The sequence below is a fragment of the Peromyscus leucopus genome, chromosome 7, assembly GCF_004664715.2.
Source record: "Peromyscus leucopus breed LL Stock chromosome 7, UCI_PerLeu_2.1, whole genome shotgun sequence".
Lineage (NCBI taxonomy): Eukaryota > Metazoa > Chordata > Mammalia > Rodentia > Cricetidae > Peromyscus > Peromyscus leucopus.
Genome location: NC_051069.1, coordinates 1,517,859 through 1,543,688, shown reverse-complemented (window position 1 = coordinate 1,543,688; position 25,830 = coordinate 1,517,859). Strand labels below are relative to the sequence as shown.

Sequence of the window (25,830 nt, the reverse complement as noted above, 5' to 3'; positions counted from 1 at the left end):
TTCCGTATTAGGCACTCCCATATAGTTTCCCTCTATTGTTCTCTGCTCTATTGAGCTGAGATGGTGTCTCACTGAAGTGGAAGCTTCCCTTTCAAGTAGGCCGGCTGGCCAGCACGCTCTCAGGATCTGTGTGTTGCCTCTGCCTCTTTATCCCGGCTCTGGAATTACAGGCACAGGTCCGCCTTCTGCATGGATTCTGCCCTTCTACTCTCTCCTCATCTCATCTTATATGGTACGTCAGATTAACTTTGATCAGTCGGCCTATTAAACAGGCCAAACTTCTGCCCCAAATGCTAGTGTGTGAGCTGATTTGGAGATGTCCTTCTCTATCACAGGGACTTCTGCATTTCTTTTCTTTTTTCTTTTCTTTTCTTTCTTTTTTTTTTTTCTCAAGACAGGGTTTCTCTGTGTAGCTTTGAGCCTTTCCTGGAACTCGCTTTGGAGACCAGGCTAGCCTCGCTGGCCTCGAACTCACAGAGATCCGCCTGGCTCTGCCTCCCAAGTGCTGGGATTAAAGGCGTGCGCCACCACGGCCCAGTGACTTCTGCCTTTCTAATACCCACTAAAGCTGCTCTACTGAGAGAGTGAAGGACTCAGGAGCCCCTTGGCAGCATCAGATGTCAAATTAGTTTCAATTTGGTCACAAAGTCAATCTGTAGACAAATTATAGAATAGAAATGGTTCGTGTTTAACCAGAGTGCCCATAGCCTCTGCTCTCTGGTCCACATGCTCCTCCTGCATCTCCGAGTCAGGGCTCAGTCCTCTCTACTCAAGCATGGCAGTCACCCTTTTCCTCTCCTTCCTACCATTGGTACTTACGTGAAGACCTCAAACCCCCATCCTGCCAGAGCGGTGAAGAGCCTGGGGCTCAGGTCTCGAGCTGGGTTCATGGCGCAGCCGGTGTTGAGGCCCAGAGAACAAGAAAGGGCAATGATCAGGAGGCCAATGATAACAGGCTCTAGGCCTTTGGGGACCCCCATGTTTCTAGAGTCAAAAATGGCGAAGACAATCAGAAGGAGGAACATGGTAGACAGCACCTGGAGCAGGAGAAAGGGTTTCAGAGCTCAGACTGTTCTGTGCACCTGCTCACCCAAAGCCAGCCCTTCTGTGAAGACATTCAAACAACCGGGGATGACACCGAGAGCCAGCACAGTTGAGAGCACTTGCAGAGGACATGGGTTCAGTTCTCGGCACCTACACAGAAGCTCAGCTGTAACTGCAGTTCCCGGGAATCCGATGCCCTCTTCTGACTTCCACAGGCCCTACAAGCACCTAGTGCACAGATATAGAGGCAAAACACATCCACCTAAAGTAAATCAATCTTTAAAAAATGACACTAGTGGCAGCTGACACAAGGGACATGAGTGGCTCTTCCGTAGACATGCTAGAAGCAGATGCTCACAGAGTCACCCACTGCAGACTGGTTGCCTGCTAAAAGTCACACAGTTGGTCCAGCTCCGGAGGAGACTGGTCCTCAACTATCACACTGCCTGCTATGCTGCTAGTCAGGGCAAATGAGGGGCAAGTGGCAAGATCAGAAAGTGAAGGAGGGCTGGCTCAGACCGGATGTAAAGACAGCAGGCAAGAGAGCAATAGATGAACACACGAAGGGGATGGACAGACGCTTCTCATCGGGAGAATCAGGCTGGTGAAATGAGTGGGAAAACCCGCATTGCAAACAAAAGAAATGCCAATGGGAGCAAAGTTAGAGAAAACCCCTGCTCCCGGGGTCCTCTAGTGCAACTTAACACATGCTAGACTCTTGAAAGGAAATCCCGCAATGACTTACCAATGTACATTTAAAAACCCAAGCTCAGGCATGCAATTCGATAGGCCAAACTCACATCATAGACATAATCTAAACTATGGAAAATTACTTTAAAATATATACATTTACTTAAGCATGGTTTGTCGTACTGGAAACCGGAAGCCATTTAAGCAAACATCAATAATGGCTAAGAGAACTGTGTTACAGGGTGTCTATCCCACGACTTACTCTAGAGACACTAAGACCCATCAACAGCACCAAGTGGGATGGCTCAGTGGATAAGGCTGTTTGCTGCCAAGCTTAAGTTCAACCTCTGAGCCCACCTGGTTGAAGGACAGAGCCAGCACCCAAAAGTTGTGCTCTGGCTTCTGTATGTGTGTTATGGCATGCACATGAGTGCATACACACATACACACTAAATACACATCAAATTTTTTTTTGAAAAAAAAAAGAACTAAAAACATTAAACTACATGGTAACATTTAAATGCTTATAACATTGAGAAATTAAATATTACAAATGCACTTTTTTAAAAAATACACACAAAAAGTAATAGTGAGTGACATATAAAAACGTTAACACTCTCAAGTGTATGCCATTTACCGGGAGGCTAAGCCAGGACCCCAAAAAGCTCTGAGTTACTTGTACGAGGACAAACAGGAGGTCAGCAGCAGGAAGCCCAACTAGGTCTCCCAAGTAGAGTGCAGAGTTTCTAGAGAGGCTTGGGTTGCTCTCTTGTCATTTGGGGTGCTATGTCAGGGATGCCTCTGGGACCAGTGAGGGAATGGAAGAGGGATGTGTCTGGGAGAAGCAGGAGAGTGTCACTCCAGGACTCAGTGGAGAAGGATGAATTGTGGCACCAAAGTCTATGGGACCGGAGGTCAACTTTGTTCCTCAGATCCTCAGAGGAACTGGGAGAACAAGCCCCTGGGCAGAAAGAACAAGGGACAGGCCAGTGCCAGTGCGAGTCCAAGCCCGGGAGGTCAGCATTCTTCCTCTCTTGCCTGTAGTGGGATAGGTCCACATTCACGGGAGAGTTCTGTGAATGTCCTTCCAGAGCTCTGCTTGATTCCAGTCTTCCTTAGAAGATACATTTGGCTGGATGGAGAGGTGAGTCAGCTTCAAGAAACTCTGAAGGTGTTGCCCATCCCCAAAGGTACCCCAGTTGCCTTGGTGACTCGGCAGATAAATGGCTAACTGCTCTGGGTTTTCGTGGGCGCTGCATGCTTAACAATTCCCACTGTCCGAGTGCATCCAGTTGGGGCTGCAGCAATAGACTCCTGGTGCTTTGGAGCTAGAAAGATTAATTTTGTTCATCTCACTCTGTACAGTAGCCAATATCAGAGATGTAAGGACCCCAAATCTGGACCACATCCTGCCTTCAGCAACGTGCTCTGTACCTTCTCCCCTCATACCTATTTGCATACTGCTGCCTAAACAACCCTCCTGTGACCCCCTTCTCTTCAGACAGCTCCAGTTCCCCCTACTTGTTAAACTTCTGTTTCCAATCAGTTCATCTAGTATCAGAGATGGGAAGACCCTGATAGGTAATGTGTCCCAAGCTGCCCACCATCCAGAGTTTATCATTCCCACAGTTGCTATAGTCTACCATTTAGAGGTCATCAGACTGACCTCCAACAACTACCTTCAGTGACTCCTGTTCCTGGGAGACAAGGTCTTTACTTAGTGTGGGCCAAATTTCTTGAAGTCTTCTTTTTATGGGATATAACTTAGCATAATTATAATCTCACTAATTTATAGACTCAGTCATTCATTAATACACATTCTTGGGTGTTCAGTGATGGGAAGCCTGCCAAGGAAGGAAGGAAAGAAGAAATCTAAGGAGGAGATTGCCAAGAGACCTAGGCTGTCCTCTCTCTGTTCTATTAGGTTCAGTGTAACTAGGTTTATGTTTAGGTCTTTGATCCACTTGGACTTGAGTTTTGTGCAGGGCGATAGATTTGAAACTATTTGCAATCTTCTGCATGTCAACATCCAGTTATGCCAGCACCATTTGTTGAAGATACTTCCTTTTTTTTTTCCATTGTACAGTTTTGGCTTCTTTGTCAAAAATCAGATGTTTGTAGATATGTGGATTAATGTCACTGTCTTCAATTTGATTCCATTGATCCACATGTCTGTTTTATGCCAATACCAAGCTGTTTTTATTACTATAGCTCTGTAGTAGAGATTAAAGTCAGGGATGGTGATGCCTCTGGAGGTTCCTTTATGGTACAGGATTGTTTTGGCTATCCTGGGTTTTTTGTTCTATATGAAGTTGAGTATTGTTCTTTTGAGGTCTGTGAAGAAGTGTGTTGGGATTTGTTGGGTATTGCATTGAATCTGTAGATTGCTTTTGATAAAATTGCCATTTTTACTATGTTGATCCTACCTATCCACAAGCATAGGGGAGCATTCCACTTTCTGTTATCTTCTTCAGTTTCTTTCTTCAAAGACTTAAAGTTCTTGTTATACAGGTCTTTCATTTGTTTGGTTAGAGTTACCCCAAGATATTTTATGTTATTTGTGGCTATTGTAAAGGGTGATGTTACCTTGATTTCTTTCTCAGCTCATTTATAATTTGTATATAGGAGGGCTACTGATTTTGGGGGGGGGGGTAGTGAATCTTGTATCCTGCCTCATTACTGAAGGTGTTTATCAACAATAGTAGTTCCCTAGTAGAATTTTTGGGGTCATTTTTGTATACTATCATATCATCTGCAAATAGCAAAAGTTTGACTTCTCCCTTTCCAATTTATATCCCTTTGATCTCCTTTTGTTATCTTATTGCTCTAGCTAGAACTTTGAGTACTATACTGAATAGGTATGGAGAGAGTGTACAGCCTTGTCTTGTTCCTGATTTTAGTGGAATCACTTTGAGATCCTCTCCAATTTTATTTGATGTCGGCTGTGGGCTTGCTGTATATTGCTTTTATTATGTTTAGTAATGTTCCTTGTATCTGTGATCTCTCCAAGAGCTTTATAAACATGAAGGGGTGTTGTATTTTGTCAAAGGCTTTTTCAGCATCTAATGAGATGATCTTGTGTTTTTTTTTCTTTTACTTTGTTTATATTGTGTATTACAATGAAAAATTTTCATATGTTGAACCACCCCTGCATCTCTGGGGTGAAGCCTACTTGATCATGGTGGATGATTTTTGTGATGTGTTCTTGGATTCGATTTGCCAGAATTTTATTGAGTATTTTTGCATCAATGTTCATGAGGGAGATTGGTCTGTAATTCTCTTTCTTTGTGGCATCTTTGTGTGGTTTGGGTATCAGGGTAACTGTAGCATCATAAAAAGAATTTGGCAATGTTCCTTCTGTTTCTATTGTGTGGAACAATTTGAGGAGTATTGGTATTAGTTCTTCTTTGAAATTCTGGTATAATTCTGTTCTGAAACCATCTTGCCTTGGGCATTTTTTGGTTGGGAGACTTTTAATAATTGCTTCTATTTCCTTAGGGTTTATAGGTCTATTTAAATAGTTTATCTGGTTTTGATTTAATTTTGGTATGTGGTACCTATCCAGAAAATTGTCCTTTTCTTTTAGATTTTCAAATTTTGTGGAGCACAGGATTTTGAAGTATGACCTAATGATTCTCTGGATTCCCTCAGTGTCTGTTGTTACATCCTCCTTTTCCTTTCTGATTTTGTTAATTTGGATATTCTCTCTCTATCTTTTGGTTAGTTTGGATAATAGTTTGTCTATTTTGTTGATTTTCTCAAAGAACCAACTCTTTGTTTCATTGATTCTTTGTAATGTTCTTTGTTACTATTTTATTGATTTCAGCCCTCAGTTTGATTATTTTCTTGTCTACTCCTCCTGGGTGAGTTTGCTTCTTTTTGTTCTAGAGCTTTCAGGTGTGCTGTTAAGTCACTAGTGTGAAATTTCTCCAAATTCTTTATGTAGGCACTTGGTGCTATGAACTTTCCTCTTAGCACTGCTTTCATGGTGTCCCATAAGTTTGGGTATGTTGTGCATTCATTTTCATTGAATTCTTGGAAGTCTTTGTTTTTGTTGTTGTTTGTTTTTGTTTTTTTGTTTTGTTTTGTTTTTTCCGAGATAGGGTTTCTCTGTGTAGCTTTGTGCCTTTCCTGGAACTCACTCTGTAGCCCAGGCTGGCCTCAAACTCACAGAGATCCACTTGCCTCTGCCTTCCGAGTGCTGGGATTAAAGTCATGTGCCGCCACCACTTAGCTAATTCTTGGAAGTCTTTAATTTCTTTATTTCTTTCTTGACTCAGTGGTGATTCATATGAGTATTGTTCAGTTTCCATGAGTTTGTAGGCTTCCTGCAATTTGTGTTGTTGTTGAATTCTAACTTTAAGCCATGGTGATATGATAAGATCTAAATCTTATTTAAATCTTATTTAGATCTTAGGGTTATTTCAATTTTTTTTTAATCTGTTGAGATTTGTTTTATGACCAAGTATGTGGTCAGTTTTAGAGAAGGTTCCGTGAGGTGCTGAGAAGACGGTATATTCTTTTGTGTTTGGGTGAAATGTTCTATAGATGTTTGTTAAGTCCATTTGAGTCATAACAGCTGTTGGCTCCCTTGTTTCTCGGTTAAGTTTCTGTCTGACAGACCCGTCCATCAGTGAGAATGGGGTGTTGAAGTCTCCCACTATTAGTGTGTGGACTTAGATGTGATTCAAGCTTTAGTAATGTTTCTTTTACAAATGTGGATGCCCTTATATTTGGGGCATAAATGTTCAGAATTAAGACTCATCTTGATGGATTTTTTCCTGTGATGAACATGAAACGGCCTTCTCCATCTCTTTTGACGGACTTTAGTGTGAAGTCTATTTTGTAGAGATTAGCATAGCTACACCTGCTTCTTTCTTTGGTCCGTTTGATTGGAAAATCTTTTCCCAGCCCTTTACTCTGAGATAATGCTTGTCTTTGAAGAGAAGGTGTGTTTCTTGTATGCAGCAGAAGGATGGGTCCTGCTTTCATATCCATTCTGTTAGCCTGTGCCTTTTTGTAGGCGAATTGAGGTCATTAATATGAAGGGATATTAATGACCAGTGATTGTTAATTCCTGTTATTTTTTGGTTTTGTGGTATTGTGTGTGTTTCCCTTCTTTGGGATTTGCTGGTGTGAGATTATCTATGTCTGTGTTTTTGTGGGTGCAGCAAACTTTCTTGGGTTGGAGTTTTTCTTCCTAGTACTTTCTGTAGGCCTGGATTTGTGGATAGGTATTGTTTAAATATAGTTCTGTCTTAGAATATTTTGTTTTCTGTGTCTATGGTGATTGAAAGTTTTGCTGCATATAGTAGTCTGGGCTGGCATTCGTGGTCTCCTAGTGTCTTCAAAATGTCTGTCCAGGACCTTCTGACTTCAGAGTCTCCATTGAAAATTGGATGTAATTCTGATATGTCTGCTTTTATATGTTACTTGGCCTTTTTCATTTGCAGTTCTTAACATTCTTTCTTTATTCTATATGTTTGGTGTCTTTAATTATTATGTGGCAAAGGGACTTTGTTTTTTGGTCCAGTCTATTTGGTGTTCTGTAAGCTTCATGTATCTTCACAGGCGTGTCTTTCTTTAAGTTGGGAAAGTTTTCTTCTATGATTTTGTTGAATATATTTTCTGTGCCTTTGAGCTGGAATTCTTCTTCTTCTTCTTCTTCTTCTTCTTCTTCTTCTTCTTCTTCTTCTTCTTCTTCTTCTTCTTCTTTTTCTTCTTCTACTACTACTACCCCTATTATTCTTAGGTTTGGTCTTTTCATGATATCCCAGATTTCCTGGTTGTTTTGTGTTAAGAATTTGTTGGAGTTAACATTTTCTTTGACCAATGAATCTATTTTCTCTATCATATCTTCAATGTCTGAAATTCTCTCTTCCATCTCTTGTATTCTGTTGGTTATGCTTACACCTGCACTTCTTGTTCATTTACCCAGATTTTCCTTTTTCAGCATTCCCTTGGTTTGTATTTTCTTTGACTCTATTTCAATTTTCAAGTCTTGAACTATTTCTTTCACCAGTTTGATTATTTTTTCTTGGCTTTCTTTAAGGGATTTACTGATTTCTTTCAACTTTTGTTTGTCTTTCCTCTATTTCATTAATAGAATTTTTCATTTCCTCTTTAAGGGGCTCTGTAATCTTCATAAAGCTATTTTTAAGGTCATTTTCTTTTCATCTGCATTGGGATGTTCTAATCTAGCTGTTATAGAATTACTAAGTTCTGGTGGTACTATATTGCTCTTTACATCATTGAATGTATTCTTACACTGCTGTTTACCCATCTGGGTTTGGGATAACTATAGGTGCAGGTTTTGATTCTTGTGATGTCTTTGTTGGATTTGTCTTTTGTTTCTCTATTGTCTGTTTTCTTTATGGTCTTTTGCCCTGAATATCCAAGAGTTCTGGTGATTGGCTGGTTGTCAGGTCAAGCAGAGTTGTCTCAGTTGAGGTTTGTGGGGGTTTGGGTGCCTAGATCCAGTATATCAATGAGTTCTTCTGGCTGGTGTGAGCTTTACTTGTGCCTATGAGCTCTGTTTTTCCACCTGGTGTGGGTTGTGCCTGTGCCTATGGGGTCTGTTCTTCCAACTAGTATAGATTTTGCCTGTGCTTGTTCTTCCAAATGGCGTGGGTGGGGTTTGTGCCTACAGGATCTGCTGATGTTGCTGGAGAGGACTGTTCACAGGGAGGCCGCTCTTCTACACCTTGGGTGTAGGTGGTGCTTGTGCCTCTAGCGGCTGCTGACTTTGCTGAGGATGGTTGGCCAGGGGGAGGATGATGGCCTCAGTGGGCTTGGGTAGTTAAGTGGGTCTTGCAGGTTACAGGGTCCATGGGTGGCAGCAGTGGTGGCGCTGCCTGCCTGCCGGACTCTTACCTACTTGTTGGCTGCTGGAGCTGAGATGAGAGGGCAGGTCATAGGATGTGTGTGGTGGTAATCTAATTGTACTGAAATGTGATTTTGATTGTATGTTAATAAATAAAGTTGCCCGGGGGTCAGAGCTATTAGAGCCATAGCAAGAGTGGTGGCACACGCCTTTAATCCCATAGATCTCTGTGTGTTCAGGGATACAGCCAGCATTGGAGACATATGCCTTTAAGACCTAGGGGGCTGTACATTCAGACAGTGACGAGGCAGTCACGTGTTTGGGTTTACAACCAATGAGAAGGCAGAACAAAATACTATAAATAGACGAACAGACAGGAAATAGGTCTCTTTCGGGAAGCTGGGACACCGCAGGCAGAAGGGTGAGATTTTAGCTCTGAGCTCTGACCTCTCGGCTTTCTCTTTTACATTGGTTGTTTCTTATTTAATAAGATGGTTGGTTATATCAATAGATGTGTTCTAGGATGTAGGCCCTAGGGACTGGGGCAGTTCAGCTGGGAGACTAGTTACTCACTTCTTCCTCCAAATGGTGCAGGTGGTGCTTGTGTCTCTAGGGGCTGCTGATTTTGTGGGGGATGGTTGTCTAGGGGGAGCATGATCGATTTGGTGGGTTTGGGTGGTGGGGGGGGTCTTTCAGGTTACAGAGTCCAATGAGTGTTGGGGGTGGTAGCTGCCTACCTGGAGGACTCTTCCCTGCTATCCCACAACTCTCCCTCTCTCATTCCTGATGTTTTCCTTCTAACTCTCTCATTCCTGATGTTTTCCTTCTAACTTATTTTTAACTCTGTCATTCTTGATATTTTTCTTCTAGCCCGTTTTAACTCTATCTCTATTCCTTCCCTTACATCTTATATACCTTCTTATAGGTAAAATAAAAATTACAATGTGGTTACATTTTGGTTTTCAAATGAATGATTACAATGAATGCAGGTAGAAACATGTTTTCCATCTCCCTTACATGATTAAATATTTTATGTATTACAGGTGAAAAACAAATTATCCCAAGAACCCACATACACTCATACCCAAGCAACTTTCTATAGATTAGCTGTGTGGGCAAGCATAGTATTTTTCTCAATAGGTCTTTTACTGGCTAGCTGCAGTTTTGCTCTTACAAAGAAAGGACCAATTACTTTATTACTTCTCTAGAAAGGTAATCTTATAAGGAATCTTAAAGGAATTACAAACCTAAACTTTTATATATGAAAAAAAATCAATCAGTTTTAGTTTAAATCTTTGGGGTGCATAGCCACTCACCAATAGTTTTTTTATATTAGGAGATTAAAAGCAAGAATGGGTACAAGGAATTAATCATCACCTTTGGTCATCAACCAATCACAGCATGAAAAGTGTGTCAGCTAGTAATAACTGGGCTGCTTTGTTTTTGTTCCCTGACCTTAAAGAGTTCCACATTCAGCTATGTGCCTTTCTAAAACTTTAGACTATCTTCTTGGATATTTCACCTGAAGCCTATTTGATAAAAACATCTTAGTCTAATTTTAAGTTATTTTCAAAGCTTTGTTTCAGCTGTGATGCACTCCAAAACCTGTGAACACATCTCCCAACATTAATGTTATAAGAATTTAAGCTAGCTGGGCTAATTGGGACTCAACTGTTTTTCTTAATTATTAACCTAAGCAACAGTCTATATGGCTCCTCAATAGAAACTCATGCATTGTAGCAGTGTGACACTTCCTTGTTTATATTTCTAATCATCTAAACTCTATTTAAACTAACATTATTATCATCATTTAGACAGTACAGCTTAGGAAGAGATAATCTTCATAAAAATCCACAGGTAAAAAATGTCCAATAGAACAGGATGTTTCCATGAGATAAACACACTACATTACAGGCAATGGGGATCTCCCCACACCCATTCACACCATGCCAGATACCAGAGAAAGATTAGCAGCGGCAAACATGTAAAGACACAGCACAAGCAAAAGACATTCTGGGGTCTGTGGTCTCAGGGCCTTGCCTAACCAAGACTGACCCATCAGAGAGTTTCCTCCAGGTGGGCTGACACCTTGAACTTCAATTGCCCCTGCTGCTCCTCTGACACAGCCACCGGCACCAGTCAAAAATGAGTCTTAAAGAATAACAAATACGGAATCAGGCCTCAAGAAACAGTTTTATCACCTATTATGTACTTGTGCTCCCATCAAGCTTCTCTGGAGGATAAGGGACTGTGCTCGTCAAATCTGTTCTGTTTTCCCCCTTGATGGCCCTTGGGCTCCTGGACTCTCTCATGTCCTTCCCCCACACCCTGTCCCCAAACCTTATCCAGACCCAGGGTCCCTGACTTCTACTCACTGCCTGTATGATATAGAGGACCTTTGGCTTCCCTTCACAGAAGCATGGCCCTGGATGTGGGACACCTGGAAACAAACCTAAAACTCCATGACTTCACTTGCTTACCATATATACATTATCACCCATGGCAACAACATTCCTTCTTCAGGCGGCTTCACTGCTCTGTGTCTTTCTCACTAAAATTCTTCCTCTAGTCCTAGGACCTAGAGGTTCCCTTCTCCAAGTTACTAATGTGATGCTATAGCCTCCTTTACTATTAATTGTTTAGAATGTTCTTTTAAAAATAATTTAGGAGAGGGTGTGCTGGGATTACAGGCATACTCATCACATTTGCCTGTCTCCTTGTTCTTCTGTGGTCATTCTGTTCAACTACATTCTATATTTCTCCACAGACACTGCCCACAACACATTTTTCTCATGTTATTTTTTAACTCTTACAATGAACTTGACAAAGGCTAATATTTATCCACATGGTACAAGTTAAAAAAAATGATATATTTATTTTATTTTATGTGTATGTGTGTTTGCATAAATATATGTGTGCTACATGCATGCAGTGCTTGTGGAGTCCAGAATAGCATCAGATCACCTGAACCTGGAGTTGCAGATAGTTATGAGCAATCACATAGGTCCTCTGTTAAGAGCAGCCAGTGCTCTTATAATTAGAAACTTAAGAAAAGTCGTGCAATTCCCTGAAGCCACTCACAGCATTGGGGACCGGAACGTTATTTCAGTTTGAGGACTCAGACTCTGGATCTTGGAATTTTGCAGCTCACATTCAGTTACAAGTTCTTCAAACCCCAGACATTTTTGCTGAGCACCCAGGGAGCTATCAATAAACATTTGTGTTCTGCTTTACTTTGTGATCAAAACGGAAAAGAAAATGGTGAGAGTATGGGGATTTTTTCACAAACCAACCAATACAGCTGTGGCCCTTCATGATAGGGTCTCACTGGGCAGCCCTGGCTGACCCAAAGCTCCTTATGTGGACCAGTCTGGCCTAAAACTTGTGGTGCCTCTGTCTCCCAAATGCTGGGATTATAAATGTGTGCCACCACATCCAGCAGAAGCTACTTCAAATATCAATCTAGTTGAGACATTTATCTCCCTTGAGAGTCAGATAAACCTAGGCCTCATGGAGGGATAGGGCAGATTCATGACACCCCATGCTCACCACCATATTTCACAGTCTTTGGAGGTAGATAGAGATGCCATCTCTTGTAGCTATCACCCTTAGCACAAAAGAGACACTAGAAGTGAAATGGGCCTCATTTGCCTCTGGTCCATGCAGCCACTCTTTGTCTTGGTCTCAACTAATAGGAAGCAACTATGTGTATTGAAAAGGAAGCTGAGAACTCTTCTAATGGCATCAGCATCTTCAAGGGCAAATCATTGTCAAGAAAGCTCAGTTCGTATAAGGACCTCTGACTTGGAAATGCAATCCTTCCTTTTGACAGGCATACAATGTTCCAACACACACCCCATCCCCGTCCCCACTTTCTGTCATGTCTTTCCACCAAAAGCAGGTCCTTGTTGATTCTCCACTTACTTGGTCTACAAAGGCATTTGGCAGGGATATGAATGGAGCTGGGTAGGTTGCAAAAATGAACGCTGTTGCGTTTTCTCCCACGATGAGCAATTGTCCATCAGCAAAGGCCATGAGTCCATCTATGGAAGACAGAGCTCAGTGACATTAGTGTTTTCTGGAAAGGGCCGAGAGAGGCTGTTCTAGTTGGCTTTCATTAAACTGTGGCATAGCCTAGGGTAACCTGAGAAGGGATTCTCAACTAGGAGATTGCCCTGACTAGGTTGGCCTGTGGATATGTATATGAGGGTTTGTCTTGCTTCTTAACTGATGAAGATGGGTCCATCCCACGGTGGGTGGAGCCACTCTTCAAGGAGGTGGTTCTAGGCTGTATAACAAAGCTGTGTATTTTTTTTTTATTTTATTATTATTATTTTTTTTTTTGGTTTTTTTGAGACAGGGTTTCTCTGTATAGCTTTGGGCCTTTCCTGGAACTCACTTGGTAGCCCAGGCTGGCCTCGAACTCAGAGATCCACCTGGCTCTGCCTCCCAAGTGCTGGGATTAAAGGCGTGCGCCACCACCGCCCGGCCCCCAAAGCTGTGTATTGTGGTGGTATTGTGTTCCCCAAAATATTGTGCACCCTAATAAACTAATCTGGGGTCAGAGACAGAACAGTCACTAGATACAAAGGCTAGAAAATGGTGGCACTCACACCTTTAATCCTAGCACTCCAGAAGGAGAAATCCCTCTGGATCTCTGTGAGTTCAAGGCCACATTGGAAACAGCTAGGCATGGTGATACACGCCTTTAATCCCAAGAAGTGAGCCTTTAATCCCAGGGAGTGATGGCAAAAACAGAAAGATATATAAGGCGTGGAGACCAGAAACTAGAAGCTTTTAGCTGGTTAAGGTTTCAGGCTTTGGAGCAGCAGTTCAGCTGAGATTCATTCTGGATGAGGACTCAGAGGCTTCCAGTCTGAGGAAACAGGATCCACTGAGGAACTGGCGAGGTGAGGTGACTGTGGCCTGTTCTGTCTCTCTGATCTTCCAGCGTTCACCCCAATCCTGGCTTAGGTTTGATTTTATTAATAAGAACTTTTAAGATTCATGCTACAGTGTATGCCTGAGCTTATAAGCCAGCACCATCCCTCCATGTTGTCTGCTTCAAGCTCCTGTTTGAGTTCCTGCTTTGACTTCCTTCCATGATAGACCATGACCTGGAAGCTGAAATAAACCCTCTCCTCTTCTAAATTACTTTTGGTCAGAGTGTTTTTATCACAGCCACAGAAGTCAAAATAGAACATCTCTAAACTTGGACCCAATTCTTAGTCAGTGGAGTCTTTGGGACCAACCTTCTTTTGGGGGTGTGGGTGGAATTCTTGGAATTTCCAAGATGAATCTAAAATCAAAGCGTGACTTTAACTAAGTGGAAGTCATAGCTCCTAGAACGCTCTCTAGTGTCCCTAAAACTTTACTTCAGAACTTGAAGGTGTACCTGGATAATGAAGATGCTGTGGATGACCTGGAGAGCCCTCAGAGCCGGGAAACTGGCTGCGGCCGATACTGGCAACATCTACCCTACGCTTTGCTGCTGGAACCCTGAATTTCTGGTCAGACCTTGAATCTTCCTTAGACGTTTAATTCTCAGAGAGAGACTGTGGGGAGAGGTCTCTTTGTATAACATGTTTCCCTAGGATTTGAATGATCCATGTCTTCAGTTTTCCTCCCAGAATGCTCTGAGACTCATCTTGGGTTGTAGGCAAAGAACTATTTTAACAGCTGGCGCCACAGAATCTAGGATTCCTTAGCCTTAAGGACTTGGGGAGTCCCTTGTTTTCCAGAGAAGAAAACTGGGCCCTACAATGTCTGATGACTTCTTTATTTACTTATTATTTCTTCTGAGACAAGGTTTCAAGTCACTGAGACTGGCCTTGAATTTGCTTCGTAGCTGAGAATGACTTTGAATTCCCAATCATCCATCCTTCCTCACAGGTGCTAGGATTATGGGAGTGTGCTACCATGCTTCATTCCCAATTTATTTAAATCACAGACTAAAACCGTCACAGTCTTAGCTCAGCCCTAGGTCTGTGATCACCAGGACCACATTTTCCTGAGGATAGCTCCTGAGCAGATAGATACCCTGGCTGTTCTCTAGAAGGGGCAGAGACCCAGCCTGTTTCTCAGCTGTGCTTCTTCCTTAATGGCATATTCTCAGATTCCTACTCTCAATATTTCCTGGGCCACAGTTTTCGTGATCAGGCATGATCTCTTTTGTAGTCAAGTCAGAGAAAGCAGCAGAGAGCTCACTGGCATTTCGCCTATGCTCATATTGTAGTGTGGGGTGGACCCAAAATTCGGCTCTCAAAAGTTGTACCCTCCCATTTTAAGATTTGTATCTTGGGGTCTAGAGAGGTGGCTCATCAGTTAAGAACTCTAGCTGCTCTTCCAGAGAGGACCCGAGTTTGAGTCCCAGAACCCACATGGTGTCTCACTGTGCTCTATAACTCCACTTCCATAGAATCTGATACCCTCTTCTGGCCTCTGTGATAATCAGACACACAGGTGGTGCCCAGACACGTATACAGGCAAAAACAAAAAACAAACAAACAACAACAAAAACCCCAAACCCCCACACAGATAAACATCTTTAGACTAAAAAAAAACAATTCATAGGTGTCATTAAAAGGCTTTATAAATTGGCCCAGTTTATAACATGGGCCTCATTGTCACGTGCTTCCTGTTCTGGCTCAGTCTCACCGCTTCCTACCATGAAATTTAAGCTTCCATAGGATGCCCCTCTAGCCCTCCAAATCTTTGGACTCCAGGTCAATACTCACCATAGTAAACACCAAAGACAGCTGCGGCCCCCACAAAGGCTCCTAAAAACTGGGCTCCCACATAAAACGGTAACTTGAACCATTCCATCCTTCCAAAGACGCACATTGCAAAAGACACAGCTGGGTTGATGTGGCCTCCTGTGAGGAAGAGGAGACTGTCAGGGGTTAGAGGTCAGAGGGCAGGGCTGGGGAGAGGGAACTAGAAACACAGAGGAGTGTTGGCAGGGGGAAATCTAATAACCCACGGCACAATTAAACACAGTTTAGAATATTTCCCTGTATGAAAAGGGACCCAGACACTACAAACCTGGTGTGGGTAAGGAGATCAATCTTTAAGGGAGAATTTTAGCCACCACTTAAGGAGTACCACAAGTGGATTGATGAAAATTATTACTGTGAATATATATTTAAGGCAGCTGAGGCTTATGTCCATAGCTAACACTTCTTCAGCACATGCCCACAGGCTGTAAAGCTATTCTTCACACTGGGAAGGAATGCTGTCCTGGTGGACGCTCTGTGCTTTTATTGGAGGTGATTGCCATGTCCGATGGAATCTTCTAGGTCCCTCTGCGTAAACAATGTGTTATCTCACACAGAAATGTGGCAACAACTCCCTCAACCCAACTCAACCTGGTTAGGACTCAAGTTTGGTTCCCAGCACCCACACCAGGTAGCTCAAAACCATCTGTGACTCCAGCTCTAGCAGATCCGATGCCCTCCTCTGGACTCTGCATGCACCTGCACACGCTTCCCCACCCCCACAAATACACATAATTAAAACTATATCTCAAAGCACGATGTATCTGCCTTGAAAACAAAATATGTGCACACATACACACATCTGAGCTTGCACGGTGGCCGGGCATTTCGCATGGAAGGGGGATCAAGTTCATTCTCAAAAGGAGCACACTGGAAGGTGGACATTAAGGTTAGATGTGAACAAGAGAGACGACAAGCAATCCTGATGGCAATGGTGATTATGAGGATGAGGATAATCCTGAAGCCTGGCCCTCATCAGAACCATGGGCAAGCCTAATTCTAGAAGTCCAGCCACCATGAAGGGAGCCATGCTTTTCCCAAGTCTCCTGTCCAAGGCTGACAGTGGGCTTTTGGCTGCTCACCCACTAAGGTAGCCGCCCCTGACATTCAACTCCAGTGACTATGAGCTAGAACATTCCAGTATGTCAAAGTGTGGGTGATCTCCCAGATCCTTTTGAGTGTTTCAGCTGTGGGGCCTTGCTTTTATGGGCTCCCAAAGCCAGATTCGTAGGAATGTTGGAAACATGAATTTGGACTGACATGGACTGATGGGAAATTCCTGGAGCCAGACTGCACCTGTTCCTCTTCTCCTCATGGCTGCATGAAGAGTCCTTCACTTAACACAGGCCTGGCCAGGGATGCAGGGACAGAGCACCCAACAGCAGCCCACAGAACAAATTACATTTATAGACTTTAGAGGGGAGGAGGGTCTGAGCCTAGAGAAGAGGGGTCTTTGTGCACAACAGATGAGGGAAGGTACTAGATACAATTAAAAAACAAACAAACAAAAAACAAACAAACAAAACCAGGGCTAATCCCCTCTAACAGGGCAGAATCTAGATCTAAGACAGACAGCCTGGAGGCCCTCACTGTGAAAGGACAAAGGGGCCATAAAAAGTCACCTCTGATCAAAACCAGCCCTCAGGAGGGCATTATGGAGTGAGGCTTCTAGAACAAGCTCCCTTCTAAGATTAAAACCTGTGGCAGGTAGGTTTACATTTTGCAGTCTCTGGCAAGCACCCTGGAAGCCTAATTAGCTTTGGATCTCATGCGATATCAGCCACTTTGTAGGCATTTTAGATGAGAAAGCTGATGAAAGAATCAAGGGGCTTTGTTTAGACGATGTACACAATGGAAGTCTGGGGACAGTTCCTGGGAGTCAGAGAGGGTCGACCTGGAAGGAAACTTTGAAAATGAATGAGGAGAAGGGGCTAAGGGGTGACAGAGGGTTCAGAAAGGGAGGGGGAGCAATGGCTGGAGTCCAGAGGGCTGTAGAACTTCCTCCGTACGGACCTGCATGGCTCACGGCAAGGCCAAGGCCAGAGCAGTGTAATGGAAAGAACATGGGCACCAGGGTCAGAGAGTCCTGCCCTCACCTATCAGCTCTTCGAAGGTTGCTTTGATGACCGTATTATTCACATAAAGAACCCCCTCAGGGAACAGCTGGAGCCCAACAGGCCCAAGACGTGGGTCTTGGGTGAGCCAAGTGAACCCTTCAAAGATTCTGTTCTAGGAAACTCCCTACCACCCTCGCACAATTCTGTGATTAGGTACCTTACAATTCTCCTGTCACTGAGCAAGGCTTTTCTGCTTTTTCAGTTAATTCATTTACAAAATGCTACATCAAAAACAGTTACCAACAGGATCCACTGAGATGCCTAAGAGGGTAAGGCAAAGGCACTTGCCACCAAACCTAACAACCTGAACGCAATCCCCAAGACCCATACGGTAAGAGGAGAGAATTTATGGCCTCCACATGTACACACACACACACACACACACACACACACACACAAATGTAACTTTAAAAAATAGTTACCACCAGGCAGCCTACATGCTTTGAATAGCGTATTACATAATTATGTGTGTATAATAATTAGGTGTGTGTAACAATAAGCTCTGATTGGTTGAATGGCATATTCACAGTGGAGCAGGATGCCAAAACTCCTTTCTTTATAGCAAATTGATTCTTTATATTTAAAAGTGAAAGGCCACTGACTTCACCAGTCTGTGGCTACAAAATGGGATAACATTTATATTCACGTCTAGCAGGTACAGGTTGTTCTTGGAGTCCTCAAGAAGGGCTTCCCATGAGGCTACAAACCACGTTAGGCAGAGCCACCTTGCTAGAGACACCTCCCACACAATTGTCTTCTCTTATTCCTGTGGCCACTGATGCCAAGATTGATGCCGTGGGCTGTGTAGCTGTCATGGAGAGCACATGCGCTGTCCCTGCACATTTCCAAGTCCTCAGTCCTCAGTGCCTGAACTGTGCTAGTTCCAAACAGAGACATGATAGGTGCTCCCACTCCAGCTCAACACTGTAACTCACCAGTCGGGGTTGGGTGCTCTCACAGCCTCCCATAAACAACTCGGTCAGAGCCTAGGCTGAATGCAACCTCTCATCATTTCTGATTCTCACTCCCAAGAACTTAGACTCAGTACCCAGGCCAGAGGGGACAGCTCTTGGCCATCTTTCTGCAACCTTTTATCCTTCCTGCTGCTCCTTCCAACCCTTTCCCCCTACAGTGAGTCCCCAAGTCCCTGAATATAACAATGAATGCAAAGATTCATGACCCACAGTGGCCGGGACAAGGGTCAGTTACACTAAGAGAATCAGAGGGGAATTAGTACCATACAATGGCTTGACAATGTTCAGCTCAGGAGATCATGAAGGCAAAATACTCTGAACTGGTGGTTCTCAAACCTGTGAGTCAAGACCTTTCAGGGTTTAAGGACCCTTTCACAGGGATCCCATACAGATATCCTGCATATCAGGTTGTTACATGACAGTTCATAACAGTAGCTCCATGACTCAGAATACCTAGCCCTGCCCTGGGTCTCTTCCTAAGTTTCCTCACGGCATTCAATAGCATCCTATCGTTTTGCTTTGCAGAGCCCTGTAAATGGCCATCATCAGCCTAGCCACCAAGGAGGAACTAGGTTAACGTTTCCTAGCTCAGGCACTTCTGTCGTAAAGATGGCGTTGACATTGCATAAGACCTAGCTTCTCTGGTTGTAGCTGATAAAGATCCAGGGACTTGCCTCTGCTGGTGTGGCCTTCGCTGGGCTATCTACAACCTTCTCTGGGAAATGCTTCCAAGCATGAGATTCATAAAGTAAGAAGTACTGGTTACCAGAAGACACACTACAGCAGCCAGGGAGGGCTCAGGTATGAGTGCTAACCCCATCCGGTCCTTGTTCAATGTTGCTTTTACATAAGCCACTTACCATTTGTTGGTATTTAAATTTTTTCATCCATAAAAAGATATCAATACCTACTCTTGCAGGATTGTAGAGACATAATAAATAATGTGTGTAAAGCAGCCAACCCTGCTAGCACATTGGGACTGTTGACTTAATAGTTGTAATAATGACTTCTACTGCGTACCAGAGACACCTCCAGTGACGTAAATAGCCATCACAACTGCCATGGCAAATCCAACATTGATAGTGACAATTCCACCAAGATGTCCTCGACTGAGAACCGCTTGGGCAACAGAGCCACATCCAAGGACCTAGAAAGAAAAGACAAAACAACTCATAAAAATAACGGAAGTGGGGATGACCACTGTCTAATGCAATATGCATTCATGGTGTGTATGTTTTAAGTGAAGTCATGAATTCAGCTTCCTTAGATATCAAACAATTCAAATTATAATGCTTTGGCTGTCTCCATGGTTACATCTAAGTTGCAGATGAATCTTACTACGGGTGTGCAATGTGAACATCTTGCCTACAACTTATAAATCATGTAAGTTCACACTATGGTCTAAATTCCTCTTCTCAAAGGGATGGAAAAATGAAAGATTCCAAGTTGGAAGTGTAAAAATTGTCCTCAAATATCTTCTTGATGGTGATGAATTGATTCTATGTAACCTCTATAGGGTTGTCCTGGGAGGCCCCGTGGAGAAATATAATTTGTATATTAGACATTTATTTGTATATTAGAAAGAGTGATTTCAGCTTACCACCTCCCCAAAGGCAGAAGACAGGCGATACACAGGTGACCTTTGGATGTCCCACTGTCCCCAGTTCAAGGATATACCTACCTATTTTATTTGCAAATTGCTAGACTTAGGAGATGTAGAAGAGCCTGGCTTCTGGAGGGAAGTCCTTGATATACACGCCACATTAAAGCCTTTGACTTTATCCACAGTCTTGGTGCCATACTCTACATTAAGTAGTATATGGTGATACTTTATTTGTACTGAAATATGATTTTATTTGTATGTTAATAAATAAAGTTGCCTGGGGGTCAGAGCTAATAGCAAGCCATAGCAGAAGTCTGGCAGTGGAAGCACACGCCCTTAATCCCAATCACATGACAGGCAGATCTCTGTGTGTTCAAGGATACCACCTGCATGGAGATACACGCCTTTAATCTCAATACCAACCATAGAAGATCTGGAGGTCTGTGTAGATGGGCAGTGACGAGGAGGTCAAGTGGCTGGGTTTAACAAACAATGAGAAGGCAGAACAGAAAGTCTATATAAAGACAGATACACAGGAAGTAGCGCTCTTATGGAGAGGTAGGACAGCAGCGGCAGTGAAGGGTAAGAAAGGGTTTTCTAGCTCTTAACTACTGCTCTGACCTCTTGGCTTTTAACTCTGAATTTGGCTCTGTGTTTCTTATTTAATAAGATTGTTCATCTACACGGCTACAACAAAAATACCTAACAAGACACAATGCTGAGGCTGGGCAGATGGCTCAGTGGTGAGAGTGCTTGTGAGAAAGCAGGAAGACCTGAATTCAAAGTCCCAGCAGCCATGCTAAAAACCCCAGTGTTGAGGAGCAGAGACAAGCAGACCTAAGAGCTTGCTAGCCAGCTTAGCGGGAATGATAAGAGTAAGGTAGAAAGGAATAGAGCAGATGCTAGACACGTGTCCTCCTCTGGTGTCCTCATCGACATATACAGGAGTGTACACCTGCACACACGTGCATATGCTTGTACATACATGCACATACACCACACACACACACACAAACAAACAAACAAAATCCCTGCAATGCTACATACAGATCTGTGCTGCAATCTTCTGGGTGGTGGCTCTAATGAGGGTCATATGAGCCCCTAATGGCTCAACTTTCCTCCCCCCCCCAGCCTACAGTGTGATTTATACCCACCCCATACACCTCCTGCCCCCAAGGTGATTTCAGCATCTAGGATAGATAGAAAGGGAGCTGTTTATCAGAGTGAAATCAGGCAGGTCAGAGGCCTCCCTGGGGACAAGTCAGTTCAAGCTTTTCTGTTCCCTCTGCCCCCACACTAGGAGTTCTGCAGCAGAGTCATGACCAGGGGAAGACTCTTGTTTGGAGAGTTAGCGGCCATCTCTGCCCTGGCGGTTTAGAGTAGCTCATCTTAGATGACAGTAATATCCAACCCTACTTTCTGAGAATGTGACTCAGTGCTACTTGCTTAGTTCAGAAGTTAACCTCAGCATTTAACTGGCTTCAGATTACAAAGGAAAAATAAAGCCAGGAATGGAGGTTTAATTCTGACAGTCTTGAGGATAGGGACTCTAGGATGAAAATAGCCAGTAGGCTATAAAATGGAGCCAGGGTGATCTAAAATGTAAAAGAGCACATTGTGATTACATTTTGATCAGTCGGTAGAGCTTGAGACTCTTAATCTCAGGGTCATGGGTTCGAGCCCCACATTGGGCACCAGATATAGATGAACAATCTTATTAAATAAGAAACACAGAGCCAAATTCAGAGTTAAAAGCCCAAGAGGTCAGAGCAGTAGTTAAGAGCTAAGAAACCCTTTCTTGCCCTTCACTGCCACTGCTGTCCTACCTCTCCGCAAGAGTGCTACTTCCTGTGTATCTGTCTTTATATAGACTTTCTGTTCTGCCTTCTCATTGGTTGTTAAACCCAACCACATGAACTCCTCGTCACTGCCCATCTACACAGACCTCCAGATCTTCTATGGTTAGTATTGAGATTAAAGGTGTATGTCTCCATGTAGCCGGAAAAACAATGAAGAGTACGGTATATACTCAGTGTGTTATTTTAACCTCCAAAAATAAGAGCATGGTCCTGTGTGGTGGTGTAGGTTGTCTGACTTGTAAGAACAACATCTTTCTTCTTCTCACGCCCAGAAAGGAGCTGTTGCTTGTATTTACCTTGTTTTTTTTTTTTTTTTTCTATGAGGAAACCCTATTGGATTACATTACCTATTTGGATTCTTCACGCCAAACCTAACCCAAGATTCAATTCTCTAACATTCAATTATACTGTGTGCAATTGATAATCAGTTCTGTGTTGGTCTTAGTTTCTGTGCTGAAGGAATTAAACTCTCCCACTTTTACAACTGAATTTAGGTTTCAGTTGTCTGAGAGGGGCAAACAGGTGTCTCTCCCAGCAAAGGGTCATTTATCAACAAACTACATCAAGGCCAAGAGAGAGAACACGAACAAGGCCTGAAGCCAGCCGCATGATATCTCAAGGACAAGTCCTACAGCCCTGCTTCTGGGTCACTTCTGGACTTGCCCAAGCTTGTGCAAATATACCCAAAGATAAAACCTCAGCCAATTAAAAGTATACTAATGTAACTGATGCTTGTTTAACCAGTTACATTTGAGATGACCTCAGTGTCCCTGAAACTCCCTTTAGCTGATCTTAAAAAGAGCCTACAGGCTACTCTCAGGGTTATCACCATTTTGTACAGGTATAGTAAATAAACACTCTTCGCTCTTACATACTATTTGAGTCTGGGGTCTCCTTCAGCATTTCCTTGAACCCTACAGTACCTAGAAAACAATATTTAAGGTTTCTTTCCACACCAACATCCAAGCATATGCCAATGTTAATGTTCTGTTTCCAACACTTCTCTGCAGATCTCATAGATCCACAAGGTCACTTCCTCATTCTTTAAAAACCAAAACAAACAAGAGATAAAACCTAAGAGGCTAGAAAGATGGCTCAATGGTGAAGAACACTTGCTGCTCTTGCAGGAGATCTGTGTTCAGTTCCCAGCACCTGAATTGGGCAAGTTCACAACACCTATAACTCCAATCCCAGAGGATCTACCACCCTCTTCTCATCTCCCTGACTACCAACATGCACATGGTACATATATAGGCAAGCACACACACACACACACACACACACACACACACACACACACACACATACACATGAAAGTAAATTTTAAATTTTCTAATTCAAAATTTTAGTTAGCATACCAAACAGTGGGTTTCATTATTACAGTTTCATAATATATCATTGTACTTTGCCACCAACTGTCTCCTCTTCCCCACAGACAATGTCCCTCTGCTTTAAGGTCATAGGTAGGAAGAAGGATGATGAATGAAGATAAATAGACAGACAGACAGACGATAGGTGGATTAAGTTCCTGAGAAGAAACACACAATATTTTGTCTTTCACTTTCTTGACAAGACCTAGCATGTACTCAACCTAGCTCCTTCTCCAGGGGAGCTGGACAAGTCCCCCAGCCATGCAGGAGATGGGAGGCATGACAAAGCCATGGATCTGCTCCTCATTGTGTCCTTTGCCCCCAAACTCTCTTTCACCTTTTACTTATATTCCTGAACTATCTTTACCAGGCGCTCTCTCATCAGTTCAACCTACTCAACTGCCTTTCTACAAATAACACCAACTCCTACTGGACTCAGTCCCTGTTAACAGACTGGAAGGTCAGAAGATCATATGAGTGCTGAGTTCCACCTCCACAGAACCACCTCAAATTTAAGATTATGTTTCTTTTGGGTATGAATCCTAGATTCAGGCAGGGTTTGGCAGGACATTTCATTTTTGCTCCACTGAAATTGTCTGAAGATATGAATTGTTCCTGCATTCATGTCTGCCTTGTGAGTGGTATTGGCTACCCACTGAGTCTTTCTGGAGTGCAGACCAGAGTGCTTACAAGTGTCTACTGCATGGTGTCTTGGCTTCTGCATAGCATGCTGGTTGGGTTTAAAAAGTGAGCATCACATAGCCCCAGAGTCTATGTTCTTAATTCCTATCCCATGTCCCTTGCAGTCTATACTAATTTGATAATTCTGAACTTACAGCAGACAGGGGGATCTGCTATAGGCATTATTCCTACACTACACATACATACACAGAGAAAGAAAAGATCCATGTGTTAAATTTCCTGGTCTCTGTAACAGTTTCCAATATATTCATGTCAAATAATCAGAGTGTTGCTTTTTCTGCTGGGTAAGAAAGCACTCTTCATGATTGTGTAAATGAACATAACAAAAGCCTTAGCTCAGGCTTGCTTCATGGGATTTTTCAATAAAGGTTCAAATGAGATAACACTAATGAAAGCTCTATTTAAACAGCAAAGGGCGGTCATAAATGGAAACGCAGGATATTGTTGTTTTAAGTGTAAACGCAAAAGGAAAGCTAAGAGTCGGTGGATTCAAATGATTGGATCCATGAATGTAGCCGTAACCATGAGCGCACTTCCTGGCAATACCCAGCAGGGAGAGGCTACGCTTAGGACAGGCAGGAGGAACAGTTGCTGTGCCAATCACAATCAAATGTGGGGGGGGGGGGGAACGGGACTGCAAAACTTCAAGTGGTTTTGCTTGTTTTCAATGACTTTCCAAAGACTGGTCATTTTACAGTGAGTGAGTTGTGTGTGTGTGTGTGTGTGTGTGTGTGTGTGTGTGTGTGTGTGTGTGTATGTGTGTGTGTGTGTGTGCATGCTATTGCTCTGGGTAGGAAAGTTATAAGAGCAGAATAAGTTCTGTCTTCATTAGTAGATTTTATGGCTATGAGGACAGGAGAAAGTTTCAATAGGAAAGACAGGAAACATTCAGAAGGGTAGAACAGGTGGCTAATTGGAAGGTGAGGCATGCCCCTCTATTACTAGCCACTAAGCCAAACGCTCTGGAACCATCTGGCCTTCCTTCTTCCCTCCTTGAACATCCATAAGATGTCCCTATGCCTTGCTTAACCTTCTGTCTACAGCCTCTGGCCAGAGCCCCACCTCCAACTTCTTACCATCCAGTGATGGAGCGAGCTGCCATGCTACAGATGTACATGTACAGATGTACAGATGAAAGTCTCTCTGCTGCCCAAGAAGTACCACTACACATCCAGGCTCTGCATTACCTTGTTCTGTGGAGCCCAGCTCCCTTCTGCCCATCACAGATCTACAGCACTGCATGGCAGCCACTTTGAGCCCTTTGAACTGATAGCCGCCACTCCAGTCTCTACATGCCTGCTCACAGGGGGCCTTTCTCTTCACTTGCTCCTCCAAACCTAGTCTATTCTTCATTCTTAATTAAAACTCTGCTTGCTTCAAGCGTTCAAGCGTTCAAGCATGCCCCCTCCCCCACCCCCCACAACACACACATTGAGCTCCTCCCATTGGCCCTTTGAGACATTTCTAAATGCTGCAGTCTTTACAGGTCACATTACCTTGTGGCATTCCTTCAAGACAATTGGCCACCTGGATACAGAGCCCAGTTGGTAGAGGGATGACTCAGTGTGCACGAAGTACTACACACAGTCTTCAGCACCACATAAAGGCAGGGTGCTGCCCACATGTAATCGCAGCACTTGGGGGGCAGAAGTAGGAAGATCAGAATTGGAGGAGGTTCTCATTTACCTGTCAAGTTCTCATTTACCTCTCAAGTTCTAGCCTACATGAGACAATGTCTCAACGCCCTCCCCAAAAGACCATAATGCTTCAATGTCTGCCAGCACAGCTTATTCCTCTACTATTCACACTAAAACAATGCTTGGTGAAAGATTAAGATATTGAAGCCCAAGCAAAAAAAGAATAAAACTTTTT

At 43.2% G+C, this 25,830-nt stretch overlaps 1 protein-coding gene across 5 annotated transcripts in view; it reads right to left on the bottom strand.

Annotated features, from left to right (window-relative positions):
- The window catches only part of Aqp9 (aquaporin 9), a 52,301-nt gene that overhangs the window by 5,180 nt on the left and 21,291 nt on the right, over positions 1–25,830 (bottom strand). For all 5 annotated transcript variants that reach the window (XM_028865626.2, XM_028865642.2, XM_037207356.1 and 2 more), the window contains 4 exons: positions 19,445–19,571; positions 15,295–15,432; positions 12,482–12,600; positions 820–1,037 (listed from right to left, as the gene is read on the bottom strand). In XM_028865626.2, the coding sequence (XP_028721459.1) occupies positions 820–1,037; positions 12,482–12,600; positions 15,295–15,432; positions 19,445–19,571 (602 nt within the window). The remainder of the gene's footprint in view (positions 1–819; positions 1,038–12,481; positions 12,601–15,294; positions 15,433–19,444; positions 19,572–25,830) is intronic.